Source organism: Myotis nattereri (genome assembly GCF_964212035.1).
Source record: "Myotis nattereri genome assembly, chromosome: 4".
In the NCBI taxonomy this organism is placed as follows: domain Eukaryota; kingdom Metazoa; phylum Chordata; class Mammalia; order Chiroptera; family Vespertilionidae; genus Myotis; species Myotis nattereri.
The window spans coordinates 935,782-951,114 of record NC_138079.1 but is presented as its reverse complement, the minus strand read 5'-3'; the positions used below and the strand labels follow the sequence as shown (position 1 = coordinate 951,114).

General features: G+C 53.6%; 1 protein-coding gene across 1 annotated transcript in view; it reads right to left on the bottom strand.

Annotated features, from left to right (window-relative positions):
• The window catches only part of SLC38A9 (solute carrier family 38 member 9), a 46,169-nt gene extending 31,976 nt beyond the window's left edge, over positions 1–14,193 (bottom strand). The window contains exons 1-2 of the mRNA XM_081089691.1: positions 14,122–14,193; positions 11,509–11,654 (exon numbers count right to left, since the gene is read on the bottom strand). Coding sequence (XP_080945817.1) covers positions 11,509–11,621 — 113 coding nt within the window. The 5' untranslated portion in view covers positions 11,622–11,654; positions 14,122–14,193. The remainder of the gene's footprint in view (positions 1–11,508; positions 11,655–14,121) is intronic.
• Positions 14,194–15,333: the final 1,140 nt, after the last annotated feature.

Genomic DNA, 15,333 nt, shown 5'->3' with positions numbered 1-15,333 from the left:
GCCGGGCCCAAGAAGGGAAAGGCTCCCCTGGTCCTTCAGGGAGAGCAGGAGGAACCCATTAGCCAGCTGCCCCCCTATGGTCCCCAGGCATCGGATCTGGGTGAGCCCCGGCCTCAGGCCCAGGCCATGCCACCAGCTCTTGACCCGGAGCCCCTGCCTCCCCCGATGCCAATTGTCTTCCCTCCGCACCCACCGACGGGAGGGGCTTTGTCGTCCTTCAACCCCTTCAGTCCATCCCATACTAGACAGGGACAGCGTATGGAGGGAGAGAGAGAGAGGGGGAGAACCTGCAGGACCCTGTGACATCTGCCAGTCCTGCAGTTCCTATGTTGCCACTACGGCAGGCCGGCCCTCTAGATCTGGGGCCAGACGGGCAGCCCTCTGGGTATGCAAGGCAGATTGAGACGCTATTCCCCAGCTCCAGACTAGATTGGGGAGTGAATGATCAAAGAAGGGGGGCTGGATGCCTGAGCTGCCTGCAGTGGCCCTGAAAAAAAAAAGCAGCAGCAGCAGCAGCAGCAGCAAGAAAGTAGAGAACAGCAGAAATTTACCTGACATTAGAGCTGCCCTGCTGCTGCCCAGTAAAAAATGAATGTTTTACAACAAGCAATACAAGACTTAGGCCTTTGGCTTGCAGGCTACAGCAGTTAAGCCAGAAGCCAGTGACTAGTACTAGCCTTCCTACAGCCCCAGAAAGCGTAGCAAGCCTGAGATCTATGAAAGCTGCAGATAGAGCTAGTAAAAGCTCCCTGCTTGCAAATGTTCTGAAGGGGTTTAGTACCTGTTGCTGCTGGAAGAGGAGGGGCTGATAGCCCCTTCCAGTGCACTCTCTTTAAAGAGGCCTCGTCGCTGCTCTGCCATAAAAGGGGACTTGTGGAAAGACAAGAAAAGCAGGGCCCTGTAACTAATAAACAGAGTTAAGAAAAGAGCACTCTCCCTGGACCTGGGAGCCATCAGGACTTTGAAATTCTCCAAGAGAGGAGAAGTCTGACTCAGAGACCAGCCGAAACCTCGTTGGGTTAGTTAGGAGGACCGGAGGCTGCATATTGAACTTATAGACTGCAATTTGCTAGACAGAGGTCCAAGCCCAGTTGAATAGGGGTTAAGCTACCTGTATACTGTCTTACAGGCCTGTGTGGCCATGCCCATGTCAGGGCTGGCACAAAACCTCAACTGTAGGAAACTGGGGAAGGCCTGTCTAGAACAGAGGGGGTTAGTAAAGTAGTGAATACTGGCTCTCTGTTACAGGAATTACAGACCCTGTGAGGTCCTGTGACATGTAAGACCCTATAAGGAAATAAAGCTCCTTTAGTCCATTCTGAGAGAACAAGTCAAATAAGGGGAGCCCTACTACAGGGAACAGCTATACCTATCTATTTAATTATAGACACATTGTAAATTTCTTCTTACCATTTAAAGATAGATTAAAGGCTGTGTTTCCCTCCAGGCAACCCAACTGAAACCCCAATAGTGACAGGGGAAAGGAGGCTCTCGATCGGTATCGCCAGACTCTATTAGGGACCATCCAAGCTACTGCTTGGAGACCCACAAACCTCTCTAAAATGACAGAGACAGTCCAGGGGCCTAACCCTGATGCCCTGGAAAATCGGAGGGCTGTCAATGTTACATTTGTTTCCCAGTCGACCCCAGATATTAAAAATTACAGAAATTAGAAGGCTTTGAGGAGAAATCAATCTCTGAGTTGGTTGAGGTGGCCCAGAAGGTTTTCAACAATCGGGAGGACCCGACGGCAGGTTTAAACACCCGGATGGCCAAGGTCCTCCTGGCCTTAAATGAAAAAAAAAGGCCCAAGAGGCCAGAGAAACAACAAGGGCCAAGAAAAGCCTTGCGGAAGAAAAGGAGTCCAACCCCGGCTTGGGAAAAATCAATGTGCATTTTGCAGAAAGGATGGACATTGGAAACAAAAATGCCCTAAAAGTGCGAGGGAACCGACTCCCATGTTGGTGAAGGAGGTGGATTAGGGTTGTCAGGGCTCAGCTGGCCCCCAAGAACCCAGGATAACCCTGACAGTTTGGGGGGCCAAACGGTGGACTTCCTTGTGAAACTCATAGCACTCACTCAGGCCCTTTGGTGGGAAAAAGGAAAAAGAGTGAACCTTTTAGCTTCCTGAAAACAGCTGCCTTGAACCCTGCCACACTCCTCCCTGACGTGGAGGGAGAGGCCCCTTTGCATGACTGCAAGGAGACACTGACTACCCTCACTCCCCTCCGCAAGAACCTTGTGGACCAGCCCCTGCAGAATCCGGATGAAACCCTCTACATGGACATCACCCGGTATGCGGTATGCGGGGGCGGCAGTAGTAACATGAGGAGGAGCCAGGGGAGATCTAAGAAGCCCTGGTGAGTGCCCCAGCACTGGCCCTGCCAGACCTACCCAGGGACTGCAAGGATATATCTCCTTACACTGCCCTTACAGGAGGCCAAGGAATTGGCTAAATGACCAGTAGGGCCCCTAGAAGTTCTCGTAGCCCTGCCAGCACAAAGGCTCCCAGAGAAGCCTACTCATCTGCCGGAGAAGCAGAGGCTAGCTGAGAAACTAAGGGCCCGGGAAGAAGAGGCTGGATGGCTAATTCTGCCAGATGGGAGGCCTATAGTGCCAGAAGCCCTGGGGCGAACCATCGCTTCCCAGACCCACCAGAGTACCCACCTTGGGGGAATGAAACTATCAGACTTGATTAGAAAGTGCCAAGTATGTGCCCGAGTAAATCAAGGGCCCCCTGTTGTGGCCATGCCGGGGCAGCGATCCCGAGGTCAGAACTCCGGAGAACACTGGGAAGTGGACTTCACTAAGACACCAGGAGGACAAGGAAGGCAGAAGTACCTGCTGGTTTTCCTTGATACCTTCTCTGACTGGCCTGAGGCATATCCAACCAAGACAGAGACAGCACAGGCAGTAGTTAGGAAACTCCTCACTGAAATTGTCCCCCGGTTTAGCCTACCACTGTACATGGGGTCCGACGATGGCCCGGCGTTTATCGCCAAAGTTACACAATCCATAGTTAAGGCCCTGAGAGTTACTTGGAAATTGCATTGTGTTTATAGGCTACAGAGTTCTGGACAGGTAGAGAGAATAAATTGGACCCTAGAAAAACATTAACTAAGTTAAAATTAGAGACTGGCGAAAACTGGGTAAGTCTCCTTCATTTTGCCCTCCTCAGAGCTAGGTGCACCCCATATGTTTGGTAGGTCGCCACCTCTCCTTCCCCGCCTAAGGGAGGAAGATCTTGCCTGGCTGTCTACCCGAAATTTGCTTAAGTCCTTACAGGCTTTGCAGAGCAGCGCCATGTCGGCACGACGGGTGGTGAGAGCCGTACGGGAGGAGGACGCACCGAGAACCAGTCCAACACAGCCTGCCTTCTGTCCGGGTGATCTCGTCTGGGTGAAGCGTCACGACCCTGGCAGCCTGGAACCTAGACGGGATGGACCCTACCAGGTGGTGCTGAGCACTCCAACCGCCATCAAAGTCGCAGGAAAGAGGCACTGGATTCATCGCACCCAAGCGAAGGCAGCTGACAGCGGTGACAGCCCCCTGGTACCTGGTGGCCCCAAATGGCACCTGGTGGGCATGCATCACCGGAATCACCCCTTGCATACTCTCCCTAAACCTCCAGACTGGGCCTGAGCCAGGGCTCTGTGTCCTAACTCATATCCTGCCGCAAGTGTATTATTACTCAGGGGAAGGAGGAAGGGAGCACCTCCTCATAGAGCCCCAGCGGATTAAGAGAGCCCGGTTCTGGTTCCCCTACTCGTAGGACTCGGAATTGCAGGATCCACAGCGGTAGGGACAGCCGCCCGACTGACAGGACATCAAAATTACAAAGAACTGGGTAATCATACTGACCAAGACCTGAGTACCCTAAAAAAAATCCATAGGACAGTTGGAAGAATCAGTAGGGTCCTTAGCTGAAGTAGTCTTACAGAACAGGAGGGAACTCGACCTACTTTTCCTGAAACAAGGGGGACTGTGCCTAGCATTAGGGGAGGCGTGCTGCTTCTACACTAACCACTCCGAGGTAATCAGAGAAAGTTTAAGTCAGTTACGGAAACGGCTGATGGACAGAGAAGAGGCCCGTAGGGCAGAGGGGAACTGGTATGAGAATTTGTTCTCCTGGTCCCCGTGGCTCACCACCCTCCTATCTGCAGTGGCAGGGCCCCTCCTTCTCCTAATAGTAGGTCTCATTTTCGGACCCTGCCTGCTCAGGTGTCTCCTCAATTTTATCCAAGACCGAATCCAAGCTGTCAAGCTTATGGTCCTACACACCCAATACTCCAGAATCTTAGAGGAGGACGCTGAATCAAAGATTTGATTCGGGCATAAGACCAGTAGGGAATGTGGTAGGGGCAGGGGCCTGACAAAAAAGAATTACTGAGTAGACTGAGGGGCAGGGGCCATGGGAAAGAAAAATGGCTAATTACCTCACTAGAAAAGCAATGTGTTATGATTGAACCCAGGCAGATGTGACCCTGCTCATAAATTTTATGTAAACTTTTTACCCTGCCAGTACCAGGAACGGCTAATGACCCGCTTTGCAGTTTTTTTCTTTTTTTAAAAAAAATACTTTGTAGTGTTGCAGATAAAAGGTCTTGCTGTACTCTTGGTCAGCACTGCAAGCTGTGGGCTCTTATGGGAAGGACACAGCTAGCAGTCAGCTGGTCAGCTTAATAAAGGCTCTTAAAATTTAAATTCTGAGTCGGTGGTCTATCTCGCTGAGCTAACCCATAACACCTGCCCGACAGCGGGGTGCCCGCGGCTAATGCTCACCAACGACCAGTACTTGTCACCATCATGGGTTTCTTACCTTTGGCGGCTGTGATTTTTTTTTTTTAGTTCCAGAATTTCCATTTGCTTCTTTTTGTATCAACAAACATTTTCCATGAATTTGGTTCTTGAGTATATTTCTCTTCACCTTTTGCTATAAAAGTCTGTTTCTGGTCACTCCGCCCTCTGGGTTCCCTGCCGGTCTCTATTGCGCACCGCCCCCCATTCCTAAGCACGGGGGCACCTCCTGCCCGCCTGGCTGGTGTGATGAGGTGCCGGGCGTGCTCCACGAGTACATGGGATGGAGTAGAAGGACCTGGAGGCGAGGGCGATCCTGGTTTCATCAGGGAGGGCTCACATTTGCTTTGGGGGCCAATCCGAGAACCTGGGTAAATCTAGAGTCCCTTCGTCCAGTTTTGGGGAGTGAGGTGAGTGACGCTGAGCTAAGTCTCGGCCCTTCTACTTCTGGTTCCCTCGTCCTTCTGAGCTTACAGAGCCTGGGGCTTCCGACCCAGCGTTCGGGGCCTGGTCTCTCTCTAGAGCAGTGGTTCTCAACCTTCTGGCCTTTAAATACGGTTCCTCATGTGACCCAACCATAAAATTATTGTCGTTGCTACTGCATAACTGTCATGTTGCTACTGTTATGAATCGTCATGTAAATATCTGATATGCAGGATGGTCTTAGGCGGCCCCTGTGAAAGGTTCATTCGACCGCCAAAGGGATCGCGACCCACAGGTTGAGAACCGCTGGCCTAGCCTGAAGGGCTGTCAGGCTCAGGTCTCCGGCTCTCAGTGAATGAAGGAGTGGAGGGCGGGCAGGTCCCTGGCGAAGTGCTGGACCCTCTGTCTGACCCAGGGCTCCCTATTCCTCTGTCTTCTCAGCTCCGTGGCTCTGAGCTGGCTCAGAACGGGCCTGGCCAGGTGAGCAGGCGACTGTTCTGAGCTAAAGGCTAAAGGCCAGCGCCTGGAGGGATTAAAGGAGGGGCCTCGCTCAGCCCAGGATGACTGTCCTGGCAGGAAGCCTCTCATCAGGGAGCATCTGCTCTGTTATCTGCTGGTCCTGGCTCCCCTCCCAGGCCCAGGCTCCGGCCCTGTCCCCCTCAGGGCACCTGTGCCTCCAGGTGACTGCCTGTCCCTGGGCCTCCCTTGGATGTGGGTCTGGCCCCACATATGCGTCTGTAATGAACTGGGGTCACTTCCTCGTGTTTATCTCTCAGGAAGATCTAAGGCTGGGCCTCAGGCAGACCCCAGAGGAGGGTCTTCCTCCCCCATGGCCAGCTCGCCACCCCCTTCCTCCCTCCATACACACTTCTCACCCAGCCCTACGCGCACCAGGCCGCACACCAGGCCAGCTCGGCCGGGATCCCTCTGGGTTCAGGCTTCTCCAAATACCATGAATGAGGAAGAGGAGGGGGAAGAAATAAACCACAGCTGGTTTGTAGGCAAAATAGAAACAAACAGAATCAGACAGAACACAGGCAGCGGGCGGGCAGATGGGGGGCGAGGGGCAGGGAGCAGACATCTGGGAAGAGGGGGGAGATGTGAGGATCAGAGAGGACAGGTTCTGACGGAGCAGAGCTCAGATCCCGCTCCAGTTGTCACATCTCTATGTTAAAGCCTCTCGAACCCGGGCCGGCTGTGCCTGTAGGCCGTTAGCAGAGCAGACGGAGTGACACTGGGCAGACCGCTTCCCAGCTGGTGTGGCTGGCAGCAGGGCCGCCCAGAGCCGCGGAGGGAGGGCACGAGGCAGTCGGAACACCAGCTCTGTGGCTACCAAAGGCCTGGAGACAGGACAGCCAGAGACCACTGCTCCCAGGGACTCCGCCACCAGCAGCGCTGCCTGACCTTCCTGCGCCCGCCCCCACCCCCTCGCCCAAACCAGGGCGGGTGGAAGCCCGCAGAGGGAGAGGGACTGCAGTTTGCAGAAGCTCCCAGGGCCCAGGCGATCGGTTGCGCCTTCCGCGGGGACAAGCGACCTCCTAGGTTCCTAGGTGTGTGTGGGGGGGCGGGGGGGGGGTCCCGTTCAGGTGTGTACGTGCCGCTGTGATGTGCGCGGACAGGTGACAGGACCCGGCTAGAACCTCCTAGGTTCCTAGGTGTGTGTGGGGGGGGGGCGGGGGGGGCTCCCGTCCAGGTGTGTACGTGCCGCTGTGATGTGCGCGGACAGGTGACAGGACCCGGCTAGAACCTCCTAGGTTCCTAGGTGTGTGGTGGGGGGGGGGGGGGCTCCCGTCCAGGTGTGTACGTGCCGCTGTGATGTGCGCGGACAGGTGACAGGACCCGGCTAGAACCTCCTAGGTTCCTAGGTGTGTGTGGGGGGGGCGGGGGGGGGTCCCGTCCAGGTGTGTACGTGCCGCTGTGATGTGCGCGGACAGGTGACAGGACCCGGCTAGAACCTCCTAGGTTCCTAGGTGTGTGTGTGGGGGGCGGGGGGGGGTCCCGTCCAGGTGTGTACGTGCCGCTGTGATGTGCGCGGACAGGTGACAGGACCCGGCTAGAACCTCCTAGGTTCCTAGGTGTGTGTGTGGGGGGCGGGGGGGGGTCCCGTCCAGGTGTGTACGTGCCGCTGTGATGTGCGCGGACAGGTGACAGGACCCGGCTAGAACCTCCTAGGTTCCTAGGTGTGTGGTGGGGGGGGGGGGGGGGGGCTCCCGTCCAGGTGTGTACGTGCCGCTGTGATGTGCGCGGACAGGTGACAGGACCCGGCTAGAACCTCCTAGGTTCCTAGGTGTGTGGGGGGGGGGTGGGGGGGCTCCCGTCCAGGTGTGTACGTGCCGCTGTGATGTGCGCGGACAGGTGACAGGACCCGGCTCCACCACAAAAGGGAGAGAATGACCACCAGTGACCAGCTCAGCATCAGGTGCTGTTTCCTACATTCGGTTGAAAACAGCAAACAGGCCAACAGGGCGGCACTGCGCTGAGCCCACGCAGCAGCCGCCGCGGCTGCGTTTCCCTCGCCCAGGAGGCGCCCTGCCCGTCATCCGCAATCACCGCCAGCACCAGGGAGACCACCGCCTGCCAGACCCGGCCTTCCTCCTGGCCGCAGTCATCGGCTCCCTGGCGACCACCCCTCGCTGTGTCCCTCCTGACGCTAAACCCTCCCGCTGGGCACAGCTCCCCAGAGGCCTTCCAGGCGCGCACAGGCCCTGCCGGGCGGGTCAGGAGTCGCTGGTGAAGCCAGTGAGGGTCTCGTTCCACTGGTTTCGCTCGGTGGGACGCTGCTCTTTAGCAGCCCGGCAGTTCACCAGTGCGGCTGTTGGTGGGGCGAGTCCGGGAGCGGGGCGTGCTGCTGCGGCTGTTCGGTATGATTGCAATGCGCTACTTCAAACTCACCATTTCACAGATACGTGAAGATGAGGCTAAAGTAACCCTAGTTTTTAAAAGTTAATAACTAACAAATACACTACATTATAATATGATTCCGGCGGTTGTGGGATCTCACTAAAGTCATAGGGTCACTCAAAAATGACTGCCGTTCTCGAAATAGCTGCCTGAGCTGGTTCTTCTAATGCAGCGGTTCTCAACCTGTGGGTCGCCACCCCTTTGGGGGTCGAACGACCCTTTCACAGGGGTCGCCTAAGACCATCGGAAAACACATACTGAATATATAATTACATATTGTTTTGTGATTAATCACTATGCTTTAATTATGTTTAATTTGTAACAATGAAAATACATCCTGCATATCAGATATTTACATGACGATTCATAACAGTAGCAACATTACAGTTATGAAGTAGCAACAGAAATAATTTCATGGTTGGGGGTCACCACAACATGAGGAACTGCATTAAAGGGTCGCGGCATTAGGAAGGTTGAGAACCGCTGTTCTAATGGCAGACACATCCCCTCAGGGTGTCTGACTTATGTTTTCCTATGTTAAGTGAAGTCCCTCATATTTCCATAGAAATAACAATGTTTTCAGGTACTCCCACATTTTCCTTCGTCAGACAGTGTTTTCAACGTAAATTATTTCACGGGCAGATTAACATTCAATACTGCTAAGTTCGTACAAATATCTGCCTTCCCTCACACGCGCTCACCTAGCTGGTTATCCCATGATTGTAAGTCGCTGCCCTCTCATTTTGCCAAGTTTCATTACAGAAAACAGATGTCCATGTCATCTCCAAGGTCAAACAAATCCTCTCACTCCTGCCCGCTCGCTGCGGAGGAATGCGGGGGCGCCCTGGGTTCTAGTGTCACAGTGGCCAATTACTTCTCATGGAACTTAGAGGTTTCAGAGACGTTCCCAGCATCGCATCAGCGTGCATTCGTTCTGTCCTCCCTGATGTGGGAGTAGACAAGTGACAGTGACAAGATCCGCTATCTCCTATCACGGCCACCCCACACGCCGTGATAAATTTCCCACACGATAACCTTCTCACTGCCACCTCCAGCTGCAGGAAACACTAAAAACGTGAAGTACAATCACATGCCGTATCACGGCGTTTGGACTACGACGGATTGCATGTATGACGATGGTCCCAGAAGGCTACCACGGAGCTGAAAGACTCCCCTCGCCTAGTAGCATTGTAGCCATCATGACATCACAGCACCACACGCTGCCACTGCCTGCAGTGCTCAGCCCAGGAACATGCTGGCCGGGCTAACGGTCCAGGCGCAACAGGCTGCACCAGACAGCCAGGCACGGCGAGGGCTAGACCGCCCGGGCGTGTGTAAGGGCCTCCGTGGTGTGTGCCCGACGCACTTCTCAGAAGCCGTCTCGGGCGTTAAGCGACGCCTGACTATCTCTGGAACGCAGGAAGGGGACATGGAGACTGGCTCAAACCCGCCCTCACCTCCGGGACTATAACCACTGCGACCCTTAACAAAATGAGGGCTCTGCGGGCAAAGACCCGGGGAGCCTGCTGAGCTCCCGCTGGGTGTTCATCTGACGGCGTCTGCCGACCCCACCTTGGCTCTCAGCCTCTGAGGAGCCGCACGCTTCCGCTCCCGACGGTCCCTGTAGAGTCACTCATACACATTGTGCGATGTTTACTTCATCGATTGATTTCTTACCCGAAGGGTGGTATGCTGTGCACGCTGCTCTGCACTTCCCTTTCGTCCCCTAACGGGAGAAGTGGAGGACTCGTTCTATTTTGATATGTAAGAAAGCCACTTCCTTCTTTCTAATGGGCAACAAGACTCCATTGTATCAATATGCCACATACCTGGCCCTATAAAAAGGACCTCCTGGACGTTTTCAGTCTCTGGCGATTATAAAACACTGCGCTGAACAGCCTTGCACATGCATGACTGGCACTGAGGAGAGCTGGGAAGGAAACTGCCTGCGGCACCCGCCAGGAGCCACCGCACACCTCGGCTGTCTGGTGCAGCCTGCTGCTCCCGGACTACTGGCCTGTCCAGCACGTTGCCGGGCTGAGCTCTATAAACTTTTGAATTGGCTGCTGGCAATTTGGGGGGGGGGGATCATGTTGCATTTCTGGGTTAAAATTTAAAGAGCAGGACGCCCCATGTTAGTCTTCCCACTGACAGCAGGAAAGGCCTTCTGTCACAGGTCACTGTTTCCTAACTCGCACACACGTAAACATTTCCAAACTCTGGATGCACCGCACGATCCAGGACACCTTTCAGCCTCTGTGAGCCGGTAATTACTCCTGTGGCAGGACAGGCAACTGTCATCCCTGGTCACTCCAGTCACCAAAACACTTGAGGACCATTTAAGGAAGAAACAGGAGCCATGCTGTTGTTAGAAAACCTTTGGTGACACCTCCTGGAAAGATCAGGAAAGTGCAAGCACCAAAACTAAAGGTGTCAGTGATTTGTAAGAAAATTCTATCAAGAAATGCTACATTATCAATGCTCTTAATGGTACAAAGAACAATTTTGTATTGGGGGGGAAACACTGATTTTGATGACTCCAAAAATTGATTTGGAAGAATCTTCCTAAATGAGGAGAATCAGAACAGTAATATCTTAACTGAGATACGGTTTAGATTTTCATTTTTATAGCTGCACGAAAGATATGAACAGGATAAAGTGCCAAGTAAGTCCAAGAGTTCCTTCAGTAAATAAAAAACAACACAACACAAAACGAAGCCCTAAGAGAATGTTGCATCGAAAGCACTGGCCAGTTTATCACAGATTCTACGCTGCACTGTATTTATGTACGCGGTGCAACTTAGAACCAGCACCTCAGGTTTGAAGAAATCATCTTACTTTAGGCCCTCCGTAGTATTTCAAAGTTTCTCTCGTATTGATTTTGCGCGTTCTTAAGGCTATTCCTATGTATTTTATCTCTTCTTCCATGACATTTTTTTCATCAGAATGCTATTTATTTTTGCCTATTTAATTAATAGCCACCTTACTGAATTCTCTTACTATTTATAACAAATTTTCAGGACATTCTTTTGGGTTTCCCAAGTATGCAATGAAATGAGTTTAAACTGAAATCCTAAACTAATGTGCTGGAATTTGTGCCCCATGAAGGTCAGGACTGCGTGTTACTTTCAGTGTTCTATGCTCAGCGCCTGGCCTATTACTAAACCACATCAGTGCATCTTCATCAAACCAACCCCTCCCCACAGAGATGTTGAGTTTAGTTGAAAAAGCCAAATATAAATGAGGAAATAGTATTCAGGATCTTACAGATCCTGTAAGAAACTGGGTATTTGATAACTAAAGTTCTATATGTTTGGTTATAATTAGTTCTATTTTAATAACTAAAAAACCTAATTATGAAATAAGTGTTTTACTTTAAACACTCACCTATTGGGTCTTAGATCTGATGACTCAAACTGGATATTCATGGGCCCGGGATGTACCTCACCGTCCGCCTCGGGGGCGAGAAGCTGCCTGGAATCACTGTCCAGATCTGCCATTTCCTCCGCCTCTGAGCACTGCAGCAGTCAGTCCTAGATGAGTCAGAAAAGATGGATCATTTCAAGTTTAATTAAAATTCATTTCACTATTAAGAAATAATACATTTGCATGCATTAGACACTGGAAAAATACAGGAATCTGCTGCAGATATCTTAATGCAGTATATGCCTAGAAGACATTTATTTTTATCAGAAACTTGAAGTTCCTGCTTATTTTTCAGCTTGCTAAAAAGTGGACCAATCCCTTTCCAGTAATAAAACAGATTCGGCTATTTGGACCCATTTTCCTGCAGAAAACAACTAAGAATCAGGCCCACTGTTGGTAACATTAAGGAATGTTAGAGAGGCAAGTGGCTTAAGGGAGTTGCTTCTGCCCTGAGGGTGTTTGCTGCACCAGGGGTACTGGGCTGACGTTTTCAAGGCCAACCGGGCTGGGTGGCTCAGCTGGATGAGTGTTGTCCCAGGCACCAAAAGGTTGTGGGTTTGATTCCTGGTCAGGGCACAGACCTAAGGGAAGCAACAGACCCATGTTTCTCTCTCTTTCTCTCTCCCTAAAATCAATAAACATATTCTTGAGTGAGGATACATTAAAACAAGAAAGGACCCATACAATAACCAAAATTGAAAACTCAATGAATAGATTTAAAAGTTGATGAGAAAATGAATAAACTCAACAATTAAATCAGAAGAAACTACCCAGAAGTGACGGGGGGAGAGACAGAAAATGTTGATGGAGTGAGAAGGTCTAACGTGCATGTAACTGGAGAATCAGAGAGGCGACAGCAGAGGCAATACTGGAAGAGAGAATGGCTGAGAAATTTCTAGATCTCATAAAAGATAATCTGCAGACTCAAGAAGCTTAATGAATCCAAGCAGAATTAACAAACAATATATTATAGGGTTGAGACCTACGGCTCAGAAAGAGATTCCTTTTAAAATATTCCTGCTCACTGACAATGCACCTGGTCACCCAAGAGCTCAGGTGGAGATGGGCAGTAAGATGAGTGTTGTTTTCATGCCGGCCAACACTCCATACATTCCGCAGCCCGTGGATCAAGGAGCAACCTTGACTTTCAAGTCTTATTATTTAAGAAATACCTTTCGCAAGGCTATAGCTGCCATAGAGAGTGACTGCTCGGATGGATCCGGGCAAAGTAAATGAAAAACCTCCTGGAAAGGGTTCACCATCTAGATGCCATTGAGTACACTCACGGGAAGAGGTCAAAATACCAACACGAAGGGGCGTTTGGAAGAAGTTAATGTAACCCCCACGCAGGGCTGAGGGGTGCAAGACCGCGGTGGGGGAAGTGACTGCACACGTGGCGGAGACCGGAAGAGAGCGAGAATGGAAGTGGAGCCTGATCCTGGGACTGCGGTGCTGCGATCTCCCGGCAGATCCTAACGGAGGAGGTGCTTCTAGGGACCAGCAGGGAAAGTGGTTTCTCGAGATGAGTCAGCACCTCAGATTTGAAGAAATCTGCTGAGGGTGCTGTGAAGACTGTAGCAATGACAACAAAGGATTTGGAATGTTCCACAGACCGAGCTGGCAAAGCAGTGGCAGGGTGTGGGAGCACGGCCTTCAATTTTCAAAGTTCTATGGTGGGTGAAATGCTAAAAAACGCGTCCCAGGCGACAGAGAAATCATTAGAAGCGAAGAGTCAATCCGTGCGGCAAACTTCACTGCGTTAACAACTGTCCCAGCCGCCCCAGCCCGGAGCCGCCTCCGTCGGCAGCCCTCACCCTGGAGGCAAAAACACAGCCCCGCGGGAGGCTCAGAGGACGGCCAGCAGTTTTTAGCAATAAAGTGTTTCCATTGAGATGTACGTTTCTTAGACACAACGCTATTGCACACGTCACAGACTACAGTGGAGTGTAAACATGGCTCTGTAGGGGCTGGGAAACCAAAAAGTTCGTGCGCCTTGCTTCCCTGCGGCGGCTTCATCGGACCCGCGGCGGCTCCAGGCTCCGCCTGAATTTTAGACGGAAGAGGTCGGGCCACCTCCTACCAGGACACGCGCTCTCCCCACGGAGCCCGCAAAGCCGGGGAGGCCGTACCTGTCCGGCTGCGCCGCACCTGCGGTCCGAGCGCAGGACCCAGCGGCGTCCTCCGACCCGCCCGGCAGCTCTGCTCCGGGGCAGAGAGGACGCCCCGATGCCCGCACCCAGGTCCCCTGCCGCCCCCCGTCTCAGCCAGTGGGCATCTCAGGTGACCCTGCCGTCCCTAGGCTCCAGCGGGCGCCCACTCAGCCTCCCCCGGACTCGCTCGCACCCGCTCTCCGCGAGCCGCGCGCGCCCCCCTCCGGAGCGATCTCCGTCCGGGCTCGGCCTCACCGCTCCCCCTCGCCCGAGAAGCCGCTGTTCCACCAAGAACTTCCCCGACTGACAGCCGGCGCCGCCGCCGCTGCCGCCAGCTCAGCCGTTCCGCCGACTCAGCCTTTCCGCCGCTTCCCCTCCGCTCCCTCCCGACAGGCGGGCTGCAAGATGAGGGAAGATGCTCTACCTGAGCAGGCCAGGCCCTCCGCCTCCAGAGCTCAGGGGGAAAGGTGGGAACCTTCCCCAAGCCTCGGAACTCGGGGCAGCCCGGTTTCCTGTACCCCGGCAGGAAGGGGCCACAGCCTGACCGCGGGGGCCGGCGGGGAATGGAGTTCCGAGAGCACTGGGCCGCAGCTGCGGACTACAACTCCCAGAGGCCCGTGCGACAGCCACGCGCCCCTAGCCGCGGAGCCCCGCCCCGGTCTTGCCCACCACGGGGTGAGCGGGAGCGCGCGGCTCTGGTCTGGCCTCTGCCTTGGGACTTCCCGCCGGGGGCGCTCGCCTGCCCGCGGCTCCAAGGCGCCCAGAAGGAGGGAGGCGTCGCCTGCAGTCCTCACAGCCCGGAGGCCTCGTGGGAAAGGGCTGCTGCGGCATCTCCATCGAGGGGGACCTCGCGTGCTCTGCCCCTCGGGCTTTGGTGGTGGTGGTCCCCGCGCTGGGCAGGGCGTGAGCCACGGACGCCCAGGGAAGCTGGCTGCAGGAGAACTGTCGGGTTGGCACCCCTCCTCCCAGGTCTAGACGCTGAGCTTTCCCCCACTTTTAAGTGTGTGGACACATTCATCTCGGCTAAAGAGGGGCTTTGGGAGGCTTTGAGCGCCCTCCTGCCATCCCTACCGTTTCTCCAAAGCCGCCCACGTAAACGTGCGCCCCATAAATCAGTGTGTTCGCCGGGAAAGGCAGCTCCAGGCGCGTCCTTGAAGAGCGCATGGCAGCACCTGCACTGTCACGTGATCAGCTGAATGAACGAGTCCCCGTGTCATAAACAGCTAATGGCAGCTGGACTCCAGAAACGGCTATTGTCCCGATAAGGAACCGGCCCTAGAGAATGGATGACTTGCCCGAGGCCAGAAACTATGAGGTGGCAGATAAGCTGGAATTCAAGCCGAGGCGGCGTTCCAAAGCGTGTGCTCGAATTAACAGCTGGCGGGGCCTCCACCATGGAAGGCGTGGCAACTGCATGGGACGTGACATGGTGGAGATTGACCCTCTTGACTTGCAACGGACTGAGATGCGATGTTTTGACTTAACGATGGTGTGGGAGTGGTGCGCATTCAGTAGAAACTGTACTTTGAATTGTGATCTTTCCCAGGCTAGCGATGCCCTCTCGCGCTGCAGGTCCCAGGGGCAGTGTGACCAGTGGGGGTACTCTACAGCGAATTCATCCCGGTAGGTGGCTTTG